The 19375-nt window shown below is 24.6% G+C and overlaps 1 protein-coding gene across 4 annotated transcripts in view; it reads right to left on the bottom strand.

Moving 5' to 3' along the window:
- Nucleotides 1-19375, bottom strand: part of LOC100203937 (uncharacterized) — a 252056-nt gene that overhangs the window by 47728 nt on the left and 184953 nt on the right. For all 4 annotated transcript variants that reach the window (XM_065815356.1, XM_065815357.1, XM_065815358.1 and 1 more), the window contains 9 exons: nucleotides 13592-13675; nucleotides 13030-13272; nucleotides 11585-11888; nucleotides 9534-9758; nucleotides 9314-9439; nucleotides 5932-6097; nucleotides 4364-4407; nucleotides 2047-2328; nucleotides 533-1231 (listed from right to left, as the gene is read on the bottom strand). In XM_065815356.1, the coding sequence (XP_065671428.1) occupies nucleotides 533-1231; nucleotides 2047-2328; nucleotides 4364-4407; nucleotides 5932-6097; nucleotides 9314-9439; nucleotides 9534-9758; nucleotides 11585-11888; nucleotides 13030-13272; nucleotides 13592-13675 (2173 nt within the window). The remainder of the gene's footprint in view (nucleotides 1-532; nucleotides 1232-2046; nucleotides 2329-4363; nucleotides 4408-5931; nucleotides 6098-9313; nucleotides 9440-9533; nucleotides 9759-11584; nucleotides 11889-13029; nucleotides 13273-13591; nucleotides 13676-19375) is intronic.

Here is a 19375-nt window from a genome sequence, read left to right as displayed (position 1 = left end):
TGTTTAGCAAAACATTATTGTGACCTTTTATAATTCTTTCCATATTTTTTGTGCAACTCTAATTGTCAGCTGTAGTAATTGTGTAGCTCTTCGGTTAAAAATGTTAAATTTTAAAAACACTTTTTCTATGTTAGTGGAAACATTTTTTCTATATGGGGGGTTGAACCAAATTACGTTTTTAGTTTTATTTTGCTTTTTTGTATTCTTTTTTTCAGAGTCAAATTTTAGTTCAAAATTTTGAAAACCACTTTTTTTGAGGGCATCTTCAAAAATTTGTTTAGAGGAATTGAATACATTTTCATTAGAGGAATTTGGTTGAGCCTGTTATTAATTGAAATTTTCAAAAAGGTTAAATGTGACATCAAGAAAATTCACAACTTTTAAATTTATGCTTATTTCGATTTGAAAACCTAAATTTTTAAATTTTTTTTATTATAAGCAAAACTATTATTATTTATTAATAATATTGTGTACATCTTAAGAACTCCTACCAAAACAAAAGCAAGCATTAAACAAAAAATGTTTTATTTACCTCACATCCATCTGACATCCATTTGTTATTACTTTCATTCCAATAGTTACATTCAACACAAAAAGATTTTACCTCATAAAGAAATGCTCCATAAAATTCTTTACCATCAAATGTATACAGATTTGATTCAAATATTTTTTCAGGCATGGGTCCAACATAAAAATAAGATAAATACAGATAAGTTTTGTTTAAAAAAGAATATGTGGAGTTATGAAAATCCCACAATATAATTGATCCATCTTTTAACAGTCTACATTTTTGACTTCGTAGGATATTTATAGATGAATTAGATTGTGATGCACTGTTTCCAATAATAAGATCAGTACCATCTCTAGCTGAAATGTTTAATTTAATATCGTAATCATCTTTTGTTGGAGCTTTTCCATATTGAATGTAAACAATTAAGTTAGTCTTATTCTGTGGATCATTTAATGCGGCAAACTTCATCATTAGTTTACATTTAGCAGATGATAGATTGAGAAAATTCATTTGAACATTATTTGGCATTGATAATGATATGTTTTGACCAATCATTTTATCTGGAATGTTTCTTATTGAAATATCAATTGGGAATGTCAAATTTTTAACTTCAATTTTTTCTCTGTTCGTTGTAGTCAAATATAAAATTTGAGTTTCAGAAACAATATTTTTAGAACGTTCTAAATCCCATGAAAATGTTTGACTCTTCAAATTTAGGTTCTAAAATAATTACTTAAGAATTTAAAATATATTAAATTTTATAACTATAAATAAATCAAAAATGTACAGACATCAAAAGAAAACACCTTAAATTTTTGAACAGGACTGGAATATACAAACCAAAGTCTATGAATTACGCAAATATAGAATTTAGCTGTTAACATTTTTATTGAAATACATATTTAATATATTACTAAGTATTTGGTTTATAATATATATTTTTTATCAAACAGAGCCAGCTTGATGATACAGCTATACAAAACTTAGCATAAACAAAAAAATCAAATAAAGCCAGCTTGAAGATGAGATTGTGCAAAGTTAGTATTAACAAAAAATGCACAGCACCATTGGTAGAAATTTGTGGGACTCCAAAAGGTACTATAAATGATAGAGTGTTGTCCAACAAAGATATTTTTTATTTATTAATGTAAAAAAAGAACGAACCAACAACTTGAAAAATCTTCTAGATTCACTATATGAAGAAGATTATGGAATAATCTGCAACTGTAGTAAGTTCAAGTATGAAATGTTAGACTTGTCTTTGTTAATAACACTGTTAAAGATATTCAAAAAGTGTCAAGAAACTTGCTTTAAAATTAAATACAAGATTTAATAATTTGAGAATAATGTAACTTAGCATTAGATAAAAGATTTTTTTCAATTTTTTGCTATAACAAAGAGATATGTTAGTACTCTAATAAGCTGTTCTGATAAAAAATTGTTTTTGAATACAAAACAACAAGTAAATGGAAAAAATAATATATTCAAAACTAAATAAACTCAAAAAATAAAAAAAAACAAAAAAAAAAACATACATTAATGACAATACTGGAATATTTAGTTGATTCATTTAAAAGACTTGTTAAATTCTGAATTTTAAATCCACTTTGTTCACCATAATTTTCTTCTAAGAAGTCAACCTCGAATTCTTTTGACCAAATATTTTGATAAGATTTCCCATAAACTTTTTTTACAAAATAATTAAATGAAGGTGTATCAACAATTGTGGGATTTTCATTGTTAGCAAGGTAATATTGCAAACCATTAAAATATTCTTCCATAGATCGAATGAGTTTTGTGACTAAACTGATTTTTGCCTAAAATACATTTTTTAGTCTTGAAGAAAAAACAAAATAAAAATAAAAAAAGTAGACAAAAAAAATTAATTCAGTTTATTTAGATAATCTATTCTGCCCTTTATATTAAATATATTTTTACTACTATTTGTATTATATATTTATATTTAACTATAACGTTGTGTCAAATATATTGACAGTTTAAATTTTTAACTTATTATTTAGTTTAAATTTCTTATCAAGTAAATGATTGATTGTACATTATAAGCAGGAGAAGAATTTTTAATAGAATAAGATTCATATGGGTAAAGGATATGGACCTTTGATTTAGGTTATTAATTAAGAGTACTGGAAACCATGAGTAATCTGTGCAAAGGATATAATGTTAAGTTATAAAGAAAAAAAAATTAAACATTATCTTTAGAAAACATTTTAAGTTAAAATGACATCAAAGAAAGTCTATTAACCATTGAATTTTTTTAAATAAAACTGAAATTAAAAAAAAAAAATCATTTGGGTATGTTTTTGTTTTTTTAAACAAACATAACTTTATTGCTCTTCTGAATTTCTTGCGGTTTTATTTTTAACTTTATATTTGAACATACGAATACATTAAAACTTAATTACAACACATTTTTTTGTATTTGGATTAAATATTTCTAACAAATAATAATTTACAATACAATTTTAATATATCAGCTTAAATTGTTTATTTAGCTTCCAATTGGTTAATGTCACTTTCTTTTGTTATGGTAAAGTGAAAAAATTTTATCATTATTTTTTTTTGAATATCTAACTGCTATTAAAAGTTTTCAAAGTTTTTTATTTTATTTTTGATTACTTCATAAAAACTGAGAAGGCAAATTAATAAGATTTTTTTTTATTATTATATTTTATTCTTATTATTGAATACCATTTTTATAACTATTATAATTGAAGATTATGAAGCTTTATTTTTAATTTTAAGGTAATCAATAAAATAGTGCAAGCTTTTGTAAGTTCTATGTTGATACTGTGATGGTTAATTACAAAGGATTTTTGTTTTTGTAGTAATGTATTTTAATATATACCTTTTTTTTTTAAAGAAAATGAAGCAACTACAAATATCAGTACATTTGTTATTATTATTTTTATGGTAAATACAAGTTACATTTAGTAATAATTTATTTTCATTTTTAATTTTTATTCTAATTTACTATCAACAAGGATGCAAGCAACCACTATTAAGTTGGGAGTTACTAGAAAACAAAGAATAGAGTTAAAGAGCAAGGAAATGGTTGACAGAAGACTTGAAGGATGTATGAGTCAAGAAAACATGAAGATTGGAAAGAGTTCCAAAGAGTCAAAGTACAAGAAAAAAACTAGACAAGTATGTAGGGACAGATACAGTAAAAAGATATGCCTTTTCTAAATGAAGAGTCAAGCAAGAATGAACGAATGAATGGTAAATGGAACTAGAGATAATAGCTTCTTTGCAACCATGGCGTAAAAAAGAAAGAGATGCAACTTTACAACAATTTTGATGAACTAATTCTTTAGCAGCAAATGAAGCACCTGCAAATTTTTGTTTTTTCATGTTTTTTTTTAAAAACAACTTTTTATAACTGCAATTTGTTTTTTCATTTCAGTAATATTTATGTTAATTTAACAATTGATCTAAAATTCCTTTAACTATAAAGCAAAGCAATTATAAAGTCTGGTGTGTCTGTTTGTAGTTTGTATCAAAAGATTAAATTAGATTTATTTTTATTAAAGTGATTGTAATTTCTTGAAACATTTCTCTAATTGTAATTTTTTTTAAACTAGTACGTTATTTTTTACAATGTGGATGAATATTTATTGGTTATTTTGCTAAGAATGAAGAATAAAGAATTGTTGCAACACTCAAGTTAGGGTTGAAGAAGTGCTTTATGCTTTCTAAATTTGAAATTGTATAAAAAATGCTATATTATTGGCAGTGGTGGTGGTGATGATAATGATGATGATAACGATAAAATTCTAATAATCTTTTTTATTTAAAATTATTAAACTAAAACCAATAAATAAAAAATAAAACCTGTTCAGATACATAATTGATATCTTTAGCTGCAGCACCATTTTCTAAATAACCAAAATGCATTCAAATCAAAATGTTATTTTTAGAGTTGTTTTAAAAGAAAGCAAAAAAAATAATTATATTATGCCAACAACAATAAAATATTTAGATTGGCAACAATAAAACATTTGAATAACATTAATGAATTATTTGCATTAGTATAACATATATTTGTTTTTTTTTGTATTTTTCTTTTTTTGTTCGAATTCAGTTTAAAATAAGCACAACTATAAAAGTTTTTTTAACTTTTTTTTTACAAAAAGTTGTAAAAAAAGAATTGTGTCAACTGAACATGCTTGATGACCATGTATGCTTTGAAATAGACTTTTATTTATCAAAGCAAGTTTACAAATAACTTAAACATGTCTAGAGGTTAAATCTATCATTTACAAACTATTTTATTTTTAAATAAAATTTTTACTATGAATACTGTTTAAATCATTCTTAACTCTAATAACTTAAGTAAAGTTTAAGAGAGTATAACTTAATAATAAAACAATAATTACTACTATTAAATAATTAACAATTAACTATTAAATATAGTTATTAATAACTATTAAATATAATTATTAAAAACTATTAAATATAATTATTAATAACTATTAAGTATATATATTAATAACTGCATATGACCACAATACTCTCTCTATGGCTTCTGTATACTTGATTGAGTCTATACAACCACTCTATTCTCTACAGCTTATTCTATACAGCTTTGGCATACTTGATTGAGAATATATGACAACTCTTTACAGTATCTGTATACTTGACTACATTTATGTATGACCACTCTACTGTATGACCCTTTTTACTGCTTCTGTATACTTAATTACAAGTACAAGAGTACAAGGTTGATGTCTGATTTATTCGATAAAATCAATCTTTTTCAATAAAAAGTAGATATTTCTAACTGAGCATTTCCAAAAAATGATGCAAGGAAACTAGCATATATTTTGTCTTTTTCATAATAGTAAAACTGGCAATTAAATGAGAGTATACTTAAGTAATTAATAGTATAGTAATTAATTTATCAAATAGTAATAGTAATTAATTTATCAAAGAATAAATTGAGTATGAAATGCAATCACGCATGGAACAGAAAAATTTGAAATTATTTTTTTTATTTTTATACTTTTTTGAAAAATTTAATTGGTTGTGTTTTTTTTTTGTTATTGATAATTTTTATTATCATAATTGTTCATTATATTTGTAATTTGATCTTATTCAATTTCTTAACTTTTTAGCTATTTATTATTATTAGATTTATTTCTATTATAAACGGATTTATTTCTATTATAAATTCTATTTTATTATAAATATATTTTATTATAACTATTTTGAAAATTCTTTTTAACATTTTAAATATTTAGCAATTAAAACTCATTTTGATTTAACTTAACTTTAGTAGTGCTAAATAAATATAAAAATATAAAGTAAAAAATAAATATAATTTTTTAAAAATAAAAAGGTTTTAAAAAAATTGAAAAACTTATAAGAAAGCAAAACTAAGAAAAATATTATAAACTTACCCACAGGCTCTACAATATTACTAGAGTTGGCAATTGCACTAAACAAGTGTGATATTGAAATAATAAAAGGTTGAGTAATCTGATCATAAATATGTGGACCAATGTTTTTTACATTTTCTTCTGTCAGTAGAGAAGACATTGTTGTGATGATATCCACTGCATTAGTCTAAAATTAAAATCGTCATCAAAAAACAAATATTACACTAATTAAAAAGTTCATAATGAATTTTTCAACCAATAAATTTCAACCAATAACAATAAATTTCAACCAATGTTTTTTAAACAAACATTGAATTTGAGGAAAGAAATCAAAATCCAAAAAAAAAAAAAAAACATTCAATTATTTTTCTGTTTAAAAACTTGGATAAAAAAACTTATTTAATAGTTTCACATTGTGTGAAAGTTTTGAAGTGAAGCCACAAGTAATTTTGTAAAAAGTATAGTTTGATCTAGTAAAGTTGGATTTAGTGAATTGCCACAATGCCAAATCAAGCAAAAGTTCACAATGAAAATCATAAATTTGCGAGCTTGCTCTGTCTGAAAAATGTTTAAGACATATTGTTTCAGACTGATTGAACAAGACAAAGTTCAATATTAGTATCTTAAAAATTACCAATGGAAAAGGAGAATTTGGTACAGTTCAGGTTGTTGCTCACTGCAATGATTTATCAAGATGTGTGAATCATGTTATTCAATCTTGCAAAATTTCTGCTCGATATTTTGTTAAGCTCTGAATTGATGGTGGTAAAGGTTTTCTTAATTTCTGAATTGATGGTGGTAAAGGTTTTCTTAAGTTTTTTCTAACAATTGATACTGTGTTAAGGGTTGATACTAGCTCACTGCCAACAAAAACAATCTTTCACTCAAAAGTCTGGCAAAGACACTGAAGTTAAGAGAAATTTTATTACGGTATCAGAAGATTTGCCAGAAACTCACTCCAACATTGAACAAATCTGGTCACTGATTAATGCAAATGGAGCTAAACTAATTTTGGTTTGTGATATGAAAGTTGCAAATATAATTTGTTTTTTTTTAATCTTTAAACCCATTCAAGTATGCACCCTTGTACATGGTATGACGTCAAATCCAAGTGTCTTACCAAATCTGGAAACTTGAAAACAAAAACTGAACAAACACTGGGCTCAATCAAATCTAGCCTTGATTGTTTTCAGCAACCTGACGGATTTGTTGCTTGTGCAAAGTTGTTTGGCGATGTCATTAAAAAGCTAATCATCAGTGGACCTGAAAATGTTTTGATTTTAGAAATAATCTCACCAATGCAATTGCATCTCTTGATAGGAGTTGTCAAGCATCTTTTTCAAACTTAAAACTGGCCAGCTGTCCTCCACATTAAACTGAGCCCGTATCATGGAGGCCAGTTCAAGGAAAATAAATACAGGAAGCTTCTTAAAAAAGTGTGCCCCAGCAACTTGCTGATACAAACTCATTTCCCAACATTCTTCACAAAATTGAAGCATTCAAAAGTTTCATTTTAGGTATAAAAGCTTTGGATTTATTTTTCAGGCGGATTTTGCTGAAATAATTGAAAAGATTTCAAAAGGTGTTACTAAAGGATAAATGGTGCAAGCGAAACACCCAAAATTTACACCGTCTTCTACCACATCAAAGATTTCATTAGTCACAAAGAATGTCCTTTGTGGTCTTATAGTGAACAAACTGTCGAAACTGTTTATCAAGACTTAATATAAACATTGGTCAAGGTTTAAACAAAACATTAGTCATCCAGAGTACAAAGAAAGATTGTTATGCTGTATAACTGATCTGAGCAGTAAGCATCTTTAAAGAACTGCTACCATAATTCAAATTAATAGATTAGGCAGCAGAAAATAATAGCTTACAGTTTAATAAACATTTTAACCATTTTAATACTTAACTGCTCTTAATAATTATCAATTTTTATATTGCATTTAAAAATATTGAAGAGTATTTGACTAAAAGAGTATATTAAGCTATTTTGAATAAATTTCTTGTAGAAAAAATCAAGTACGATGTCTTACAATTTAATCAGACGCTGTTTGATAGAAATATAATGTAAAAAAAAGTGTTTTACCAACCGAGAGTCCTTTTGGTAGGTTTAATAATTGGATTGTTTTCACTTTTTTGAGCACGTTTTTTTGCATTTGCACATTTTTTTGCAGTAGTTTATACTTAAGGAAATCTAGAGATATTTACGTGCATAAACCAATTTAAACCAAATAGCAAATTAATAGCTTCAAATAGCAAATCAATATTTTTATTTATTGATTAAAATTGGTACATGTAGCAATAAAGAACTTGTCGATATCACATAGAAGAACACTTATGTAAGCTTTATTTTGAAAATAGTGAATATCACAGTTATTGGTAACGTTTTGAGGTAGCAAGAAACTAACAAAATATAAACTAAAACTGCCATAAATACTTAACCACTAAACCAATCTGACTGAAATTTTATCAAGAGTTTGGTGTGACCATATGCTGCTACATTTGAACAAATTTTTATAAAACTGTATGCAGTGGTTCTCATTCTACAGGTGTTTTTTTGTTGTACTATAAAGTCACTTAATTTGAACATTCAAAATAAATTATTTTCCGTGGAAAAATCAAAAGATAAGAAAGTTTGCATCACATTGAACCTTGATGTGTACACTATCATTCCATATAAGTGGCGTTCTTGGGTTAGCTAGGTTGGCTTTAATGATCAACAATATCAACAACACTGAAATTTAATTGTCGTATTTTGTTTGGTTATTCTAATGATACTCTTTCTCTTTTAGGCAAGTTTGACCAGCTACTAAAAGAGCTACCATCTTATGTTGCATCAACTAAAACTCAATCTTGCGTAATATATTTAGAAAAGGATGTAATCCAATTGCTATATCTGTTACTAAATATTTTATTATTCTATTTTTTTATTTCACACATCAATGCCTTAAAATTGTTTCTGTTTTCATGTTTTTCTAATTCATTTAGTTTACAATTTTTCAAATTAATTGTTGTTCATTAACAAGATTCCTCAATATCTAGTAACTTAAATTTTTAATAGTGTTTGCTTGCAGCTTAGTTACAGCTTTGTTGGGAGAAACTTTGTTGGGAGAAAAAATAAAAACTTATCTTCATCCCCATGTAAATAATACCTAACCTCATTTCTGTGTAAATATATTCTTTCAAAAAAAAATATGCATAAACCATTGCAGAGCATTTTTTGTAACAGCTTTATATTGTACAATGAAAATCTCTGTAACAGTTTGATATATAGTTTCAGACAAAAACACACACAAAATTTTTCATCAAATTTTTAAACTAATTTGGAAATAAAAAATAATTTACAAAACAATAATAATAAAAACAAAAAAAACAATCTGTTATACTTTGAAGTTACCTTAGTCTGTAAATTAAGCTCATCTGGAACACTTAAAACAATTGATAAAACATCTCCAACATCTTTTAAGTCCATTAAACTTTTTATTGGTTGTAATAAAAGCATGTTAACTACACTAGTACGCAACTAAATTAAAATCAATTCATTTATTTAAATTAAAATTTGATTAAATAAATTCTAAATATATTAACACATAAACATATTTTAAGATATAACTTACATATTGGAGTTGAACCAGCATGTTTTGCTTGTAAAGTATAACATTATCATTAGGTTCAGTAAAACCTGTGATGTTGTTAGTGATTACAGGGTTCAGCAATTTGACAGTATTTGAATTATAATTTACAAGATGAGATATGGCATGTAGAACACTGGAAAATGTAAGAGTATCTGGGATTTTAATATCAGCAAGTAGACTTAAAATATTTTTTTCAAAAGGTAAAACCTAAAAAAAAGTTTTTATGTTCAAAACATTTTTTGAAATAATATCTTTTATAAAATCTTTTTTTTTCAAATGCTTTAAAAATATTTTAAAAAACCCAATTTTTCAAGGTATTTCAAAGGTAGATATTATTCCATAATCTATAATATAATTTGACTATTATGTAAATAATAGAAATATCTTTTCGAAAATATTTTTTATCCAAAACTTGAAATCAAGTTTGATATCACTTTTAAATATCTTTGTTGTATTTTACACTGTAAAAACTTCACTTTACAACTTCACATTCACTTCTTCGCATATGCTTTAACTTTCTTTAGTTTATATACCAAAATCAAAAGATAACAAATGACACACATATGATTTCTTATGATTTCTATAACTATACTTTATATTTCTTTATCTAACTTACTCAGGGGTAAGCATAAAACATTATTACTTTTATTAATAGGAATTGCGCTGATAAAAACTAAACATTGCGCATCAAACTTCAAATACCAAGCTATCTTCGAGTCAAGTTTATTCTTGTTAATAAAATTATCAATCGAAAAATTAAAAAAAAAAAAATGTTGCTAGTACCAAACTTTTTTAATTTTATACAAATATTAGGAATTTTTAAATTAATTTTTCAGACATCAAGTTTTAGACTTTTTTCAGATTTAGCAAAATCCTACAAATTACCTACTAATTGTATAATTAATAGTTTGATTGTTTTCAATAAAATAAATCAAGTACTTTCTCTTTATCCATTTGCTAATATTTATGTTATTGGTGATGTTAAAGCTGATGTTGCTATTGGTGATGTTAATGTTGATGTAGCTATTGGTGATGTTAATGCTGATGTTGCTATTGGCAATGTTAATGATTATACTGAATGGCTCGCCTCTAGTACTAGTGACTTTGGTGACATGAGGTATCAAGGTTTTCACCTCAAACTTTTTTTAAAATTCACTCTACCAAGTGCTTAACTGAATCTTGTTTTTATACCTTTTAGATAATTGTATCTACTGTTCCTATTTTTGAAAACTCTAGATGGTCTGACTATTTTAACTGCTTTATTCTCTTGCTGTTTTTATAAATAATGGCTTCTCATTTTTAATCTTAAGTCTGCAAACTAGTGAATTTTATCTTTTTGAACTATTGCTAATTTGTTAACAGTAATATGAGAAAAGGTTACATTGTATAATAGACAAATGAAGTTAGACAAGCAGCTGCTGAGAAACATTAAGTTTTCAATAAAATCTGACATGCTGATGTTCATCATAAGTTCAATATATCTGTTGTATATGGAAAAGTATTGATATTATTGAATCTTTTCCTTCAAGTTAGTATTAAACTTATCTCTGATGGACAATATTCTACTTTTTTTTATTCAAATTTAGAGTTAAATAAACAATTTGGGCATCTTTTTCTTATGTTTGTAGTTCAAGCCATTTAAAAAAAAAGATATTTAAAAAAATAAATTTTGTTTTAAAATTTTTGAACTTGTAGTTGTGCATACAAATAAATTAAATAACACATGCATACAAATAAACACAGTTCTATACATAAAGTATAGAATATATGATTGTGTGTAGTTTACATAATGTCAAGTTATTATGTAAATTACATAACGTAAAGTTGTTATAAATTTGTTATTACTTCTTCATAACATTTTATTTTATTTTCCTATTTTATTTAAATAAAAATTTATTTTAAACTTATGATACTTATTTTTTATTACTTAATTTCTTATTTTTGTTATTTAATTTAAACTATACTAGTTTGTAGCATTAATTATAGCTAGTATTATACAATACTAGTTTGTAGCATTAATGTAAAAATTTTACCTGAACAAATAGGTCAGGATATTGTATGAAGGCTTTATAAATTCCAACAATTTTAATAATAATAGTAACTGAAAAGTTTTTATTTATGTTACCAGGTCCCAATACAAAATTTATCAGAATTGGATCCTCAAGAGAATTGGCATTCAATAATGGGTAACCCACAAGTTTATTTGTTGTCATTGTATAACTCTCTGCTGCACCATTGTCATAAAAGTATTTATATGTTAATACACTATTTTCATTATCTTTCCAATCTTGGCAAATAAGTTTGAACTTTGTAATAAAAGCGTATCCTTGTTGTGGGCTAAAAGTAAAACTTAAAATATTATTAACAACAAAAATTAGAATTATAAGTATTAAATTTGTAACCACAACAACTAAAATGATAGCAACCACAAAAACTAAAATGATAGCAACCACAAAAACTAAAATGATAGCAACCACAAAAACTAAAATGATAGCAACCACAAAAACTAAAATGATAGCAACCACAAAAACTAAAATGATAGCAACTCCAACGACTGAAATGGTAGTAATAAAAACAACTGAAATTCACAACAACTAAAATGCTAGTAATAATAACAAATTAAATAGTAAACATTTTAAAGTAATTTGGGTTGTCTGAAAAACAAGTCACTGAGTTAACTAACTGAGAAAATAAGAAAGATAAAAGTTATGAACTTTAGAAGCAGCAGGGCTAAATCAACTTTATCATAATACCATCGAAAAAAAAACAGAACAAGAAAAAGGGAATAAATAAAATAAAAAAACAAAAGTGATTGAGTGAAATAATGCTAAATTAAAGTAAATAAAGGGAAATGATATTAAAGATAAAAAAAACAGATGTTTATCAGTCAGATGATTCAAACCTGATGATTCAAACAGATATTTATAAGCCAGATTATTCAAACCTAATGATTTAAACAGATGTTTATCAGTCAGATGAATCAAACCTGATTTCAGGACAATTAAATGACTTATTATTTAAATATTGACCATCTGACTATTGGAATGTTTGCAAATTAACATTTGTTAAACATAACACTGCCAATACTGATATCAAAAGATGAAACAGTTAATATTAAATAAATTTCACAAAGAGAAAATAGATCTGGTAAAAAAAATAAGATTCTTTAAAGTAAAAATTCTTCCGAAGGTATAAAAATTTGTAAAAGACATGTTGGAGATATAATAGTTTTTTTATGTAGTAAATTTGTATATAATTTGCCATGATTTAAATTATTATTTTTATATAAAAAAGGAGTGCAAGGCAGGTCAACAAAAAGTCTCTGTCTAATCATTTGGGTAGGAAGCCTTCTGCAAGACTTTACCCAGATGTATACTACATACGCCCAAATGAGTATTTTTATTGGAACACTCAAAATTAATTTTTTTATTTTTAGAGATTCCTTCCAAACAAAAAAAAAAAAAACAAGAAATTTTACCTAATAAAGCAACTTCCTGAACTAGGCAAAGATGATGTTTGTTTTTTTACATTAAACAAAGCTTTATAAAATGATCCAATATATCCAACTGCTAATGTAAAAGTGTAATTTTTAGAAATCAGCAAAGTTTCAACATTTATTACAAGATAAGAGTTTTTAAACCCAGTTGTTGTTGAATTTTCTTTCAATAGCTCTTCAGGCCATTCACCATCATCATTTAAGACTTCCCAAATATAGGATAATCTAATAACAAAATAAATAAATTTTTGAATTTTTTTCAAATATTGGATTAAATATTAGTAACAAGAAAGCCCAAAATATGCAATTTGCATAATCAAGTTTGGAAAGTTTATTCAACTTGATTAATGTAATTTATTGTTAAGAAAATTATTAAGTTTTAAACACTTCAAATTAAAATGACTTGCAAATGCATATATTCAATCTTAATAGTGATCAAGTAATTAAAAAACAAACTTATTACTTCTTCCAATTACTCAAAGTAAATGGAAAAGGAACCAATTCAATTAAATAATAAACAAAAAATTTAAACAAAAAAACTTACTGAGTTTCATCACAGTTTAAGCATGCAAACTGAAAAATAACATGATCTTTTATGTTTAACTTTTTAGCACAGTTGGTTACACAACTAAAAAAAAGAAATTGATAACTTTTATTCATTTTTTCAGTACATTAATGAAACCATAGAAACAAAACATGTTGTTACATGTTGATAATTAGATAAACTATGAAATAAATTATGACCTCGCAATAAAGAGTTGTCAATTTAAAAATTGAAAAAGTTGATCATGTGATGAAATTTCAAATAAAAGTTATTGCAAACATTAATTTTATTAACAACATATAGCAAAAATTAATTTTATTAACAACATATAGCAAACATTAATTTTATTAACAACATATAGCAAACATTAATTTTATTAACAACATATAGCAAACATTAATTTTATTAACAACATATAGCAAACATTAATTTTATTAACAACATATAGCAAACATTAATTTTATTAACAACATATAGCAAACATTAATTTTATTAACAACATATAGCAAACATTAATTTTATTAACAACATATAGCAAACATTAATTTTATTAACAACATATAGCAAACATTAATTTTATTAACAACATATAGCAAACATTAATTTTATTAACAACATATAGCAAACATTAATTTTATTAACAACATATAGCAAACATTAATTTTATTAACAACATATAGCAAACATTAATTTTATTAACAACATATAGCAAACATTAATTTTATTAACAACATATAGCAAACATTAATTTTATTAACAACATATAGCAAACATTAATTTTATTAACAACATATAGCAAACATTAATTTTATTAACAACATATAGCAAACATTAATTTTATTAACAACATATAGCAAACATTAATTTTATTAACAACATATAGCAAACATTAATTTTATTAACAACATATAGCAAACATTAATTTTATTAACAACATATAGCAAACATTAATTTTATTAACAACATATAGCAAACATTAATTTTATTAACAACATATAGCAAACATTAATTTTATTAACAACATATAGCAAACATTAATTTTATTAACAACATATAGCAAACATTAATTTTATTAACAACATATAGCAAACATTAATTTTATTAACAACATATAGCAAACATTAATTTTATTAACAACATATAGCAAACATTAATTTTATTAACAACATATAGCAAACATTAATTTTATTAACAACATATAGCAAACATTAATTTTATTAACAACATATAGCAAACATTAATTTTATTAACAACATATAGCAAACATTAATTTTATTAACAACATATAGCAAACATTAATTTTATTAACAACATATAGCAAACATTAATTTTATTAACAACATATAGCAAACATTAATTTTATTAACAACATATAGCAAACATTAATTTTATTAACAACATATAGCAAACATTAATTTTATTAACAACATATAGCAAACATTAATTTTATTAACAACATATAGCAAACATTAATTTTATTAACAACATATAGCAAACATTAATTTTATTAACAACATATAGCAAACATTAATTTTATTAACAACATATAGCAAACATTAATTTTATTAACAACATATAGCAAACATTAATTTTATTAACAACATATAGCAAACATTAATTTTATTAACAACATATAGCAAACATTAATTTTATTAACAACATATAGCAAACATTAATTTTATTAACAACATATAGCAAACATTAATTTTATTAACAACATATAGCAAACATTAATTTTATTAACAACATATAGCAAACATTAATTTTATTAACAACATATAGCAACATTAATTTTATTAACAACATATAGCAAACATTAATTTTATTAACAACATATAGCAAACATTAATTTTATTAACAACATATAGCAAACATTAATTTTATTAACAACATATAGCAAACATTAATTTTATTAACAACATATAGCAAACATTAATTTTATTAACAACATATAGCAAACATTAATTTTATTAACAACATATAGCAAACATTAATTTTATTAACAACATATAGCAAACATTAATTTTATTAACAACATATAGCAAACATTAATTTTATTAACAACATATAGCAAACATTAATTTTATTAACAACATATAGCAAACATTAATTTTATTAACAACATATAGCAAACATTAATTTTATTAACAACATAAAAAATTTATATAGCAATAGGTATAGCAAAAATTTAATGAGAAAATTTTCTGTGATGTTAAAAGAAATTTCTTGATCTGTAACAGAATAAGGTGCTTTAAAAAAACCAAAAATTGACTGTACAACACAATGTATAATAGTAAAGAAACTTCCTGTATATATGACATATACAATGTATTCAAACTTCCTGTATGTTATATATATGACATGTGGTATATATGTGCACAGTAAAATAGTGGCCAATCAGTGATTAACAATTAACTCTTCAAAATAAATACCAATTTTTAAATATACAAAAAACTTTTCAATAAAACAACTTTGATAACTTAATCTTTAAATTTTTAATTCATTTTATTTCAAATTTTTTTATTATTTTTTTGTAATTTAATTTTTAAATTATTTAATTATAAATGAAATTCAATTTTTAATAATAAAAAAAAATTATAATTTTTTTTGTTATATTGATGCAGGTTATCAGGATATATGCAGGAGGATATATAACTAAAAATAATTAGATTTTAATTTGAATTTTTATTTTGCAATTAACACAAGAAGTACATTAGGCATTAGCTCTATCATGTAGTAGAAAATCTTTTTCTGAATAAAAAATTATACAATTTTTATTTAAAAAATACAACTTTTTTGAACTAAACTATTAAAAACATATAAAAATTAGGCTTAATAATTTTTTTTTTCTTTTTTTGAAAAGTATACATAGAACTTTCAGTGATCGAAAAACACTATTCTTTTTTTTTATTTTATTATATATTTATTCTGTATTTTATTATTCAAATTTGTTTATACAAATTATTGAAATGGCTTGTAGAATTTAAAACTAATTCATCTCAACCACTCTAAAAAGTTCAAAAAAACTTTTAACATAAGAATTCTTGATATACCCGTTAGAGAACTGAGAAAACTCTCTATAGACTCGTAAAAAACTGAGAAAATTCTTGATAGACTCTTAAGAGAACTGAGAAAATTCTTGATAGACTTGAGAGAGAACTGAGAAAATGCTTGATAGACTCTTAAGAGAACTGAGAAAATGCTTGATAGACTTCAGAGAGAACTGAGAAAATGTTTGATAGACTTAAGAGAGAACTGAGAAAATGTTTGATAGACTTGAGAGAGAACTGAGAAAATGTTTGATAGACTTGAGAGAGAACTGAGAAAATGTTTGATAGACTTGAGAGAGAACTGAGAAAATGTTTGATAGACTTGAGAGAGAACTGAGAAAATGTTTGATAGACTTGAGAGAGAACTGAGAAAATGCTTGATAGACTTGAGAGAGAACTGAGAAAATGCTCGATAGTTGATAGACTTGAGAGAAAATTTTTGACAACTGCAAACTAAAAGGAATCTGCGCAACTCTAACCTTCCAAATGTCAAACCTGACACAGACAGGAGGCTAACTAACAAGAAATATGGTGTTATGAATGGGAAGAAATTCTATTGGGTCACACGGAGTGAACTCAAGAAAATTGAAATTATTTAATCTCAGACAACCCTTACCTTCTAACCAATAGAACTTAACATGTTATTAGTGCAAAGCCAGTTCTTTAAAAAAAAAAAAGAATGAGCTAAAGATATTTATTGCAACATTTAACTATCACATAATAGCAATTACTTAGTCATGGTTTAACACCAGATCAGTCAACTCAATTGACAATTACTATTTGTACAATAAAAACAGAGATAAAGTTCGTGGTGGTGGCAGTTTTGCATTCAAATATCTGATTAATACTAACACAAAACATAACTGAACCAAATAAAAAAATTTTAGATCTTGTTTTTACAAATTATCTTGAATCTATCTATAAAACAATAATTAAACCACCACCACGCAGTTCAAGTTGTAATCATTCTTCAGTAAGCTTTAGCTTAATAACTGAAACAAAATCACAGTTGAAATGAATTAAAACAGTTCCATATGAAAAAAAGCTATATCAATTCTTGGAATGTTAAACAAACCTTCATTTATTGGAACATCAAATAAAGATTTTGTACATATCATTTGTAAAACCTTATCTTCAGACATTTTCTTCAGCAAAAAACATATCTTCAGACATTTTCTTCAGCATGGAATTCCTTAAGGACAAAAGAATTCAAAGACAAGCTTCTAAACTAGAGCTTGCTTTGTGTAAACTTAATTATGATTCTAGATTCAAAGTTCTTAAATTAACTAAAGATAAAAGATTTAGAGGAATGTTAATTTTTTATTTTAAAATCTCCAACAGCTTTCTAAAAGTAAATTGGTCCCAATAAATCAACTCTACTACCATCAGTTCCAAGGTCCTGCAGGAGCAATTAGAAATAATCAACACCCTATCATCATGCAAACCAAGATAAACATTGGCCAAAGAGAATTCTTCTAGAGATGTTGTTGAAGCTGACACTGTCATCCAATTTAAAAATAGACTCGATAATCATTTATCGAAAAAGTGATACAAATGCAAAAGAGTTGGACTGTTGTCCACAAATAATTTGTTACATTCTCAGAGTATTTCTATAGCAGTTGTATCTATAATAATAAATAAATTAAAAAAAAAAAAAAAACAGAAATTGAAAAAGAAGTTGAAAAATAGTTGAAACTGCTTGCCACAATTGTGTGACAAATGTTTTGCATCTAAGTCATTGACACACAAAAAAGAAAATAATAAAAAATACTTTCCAAAATTTTAAAGAACACATCTCAATAAACATGAAACACACAGGAAATTGAAAGATGATGACACAAAAAAATAGCAAAATAAGCTAAGAAACAGAAATCCGTTTGAAGTAATCCGTTTCTCATTTTTAGACTTACTGATAGTAAATATAATATACAAATAAAAAGCAATCAAAATGAATGATTATCTGCATATAAAAACTATATTTCGATTTTTAATTAAAAGACTTTAAAAGAATTAAAAATTCTTCATAAATTGTAAAAGTATACTAAAAGTGAATATAACATATTAATTCAATATTAATTTTTCCCTTCATATTAACTAATAAATTTACACTGCTTAAGGGATTTATAAACTTTAATTTTCTTAATTAAGTTTAATAAAGATACAGTAAAACTCATAACGGTTAGTTAAAATTTTTTGTTTAAGCGACACTCATTTGAAAGTTTTCATTATATTACAGCTTATTGACTTCAGCTATATTTATTGAAAATAGTTGCAGTGATGCAATAACAGTTTAAAACAAATTACACTATTTTACATTTAAACTAGCGTTAGATAGGCGTCACGTAAATGTTTATTTTGGAAAAAAATAACAATTATCGCTTGTTTCTGATAGTTTTTAGGATGAGCATAAATTTGAATAGTAGCAAACAAATCAAGTAACAACAGTGACTCTGACAACAGTAGCAGTAGCAAACCAATTCAAGTGTAAAAAGTTTTTGAAGAAGCTATAAAAATGTCAAAATAGTGAATGTATGAGAAAAAATTCAAAAATTTAGGTTTGTCAAGCTATAGCATAGCAAAGCATATCATGGGGATTGGTTCAAACTTTAAATAGTTATAAGTTTTAAATGATAAAAAAAACATTATACTATCAGTTTTTAAAGTAAAAAATATTTTCTCAACTTTTTGCTCAAACATTTGCAGCAAGGGGAGAAAAATTTTTTTTCCCCCAAGG

Source organism: Hydra vulgaris, chromosome 13 (genome assembly GCF_038396675.1).
Source record: "Hydra vulgaris chromosome 13, alternate assembly HydraT2T_AEP".
Lineage (NCBI taxonomy): Eukaryota > Metazoa > Cnidaria > Hydrozoa > Anthoathecata > Hydridae > Hydra > Hydra vulgaris.
Note: the sequence above shows the minus strand (reverse complement) of the source record. Positions and strands in the feature narration are given on the sequence as shown.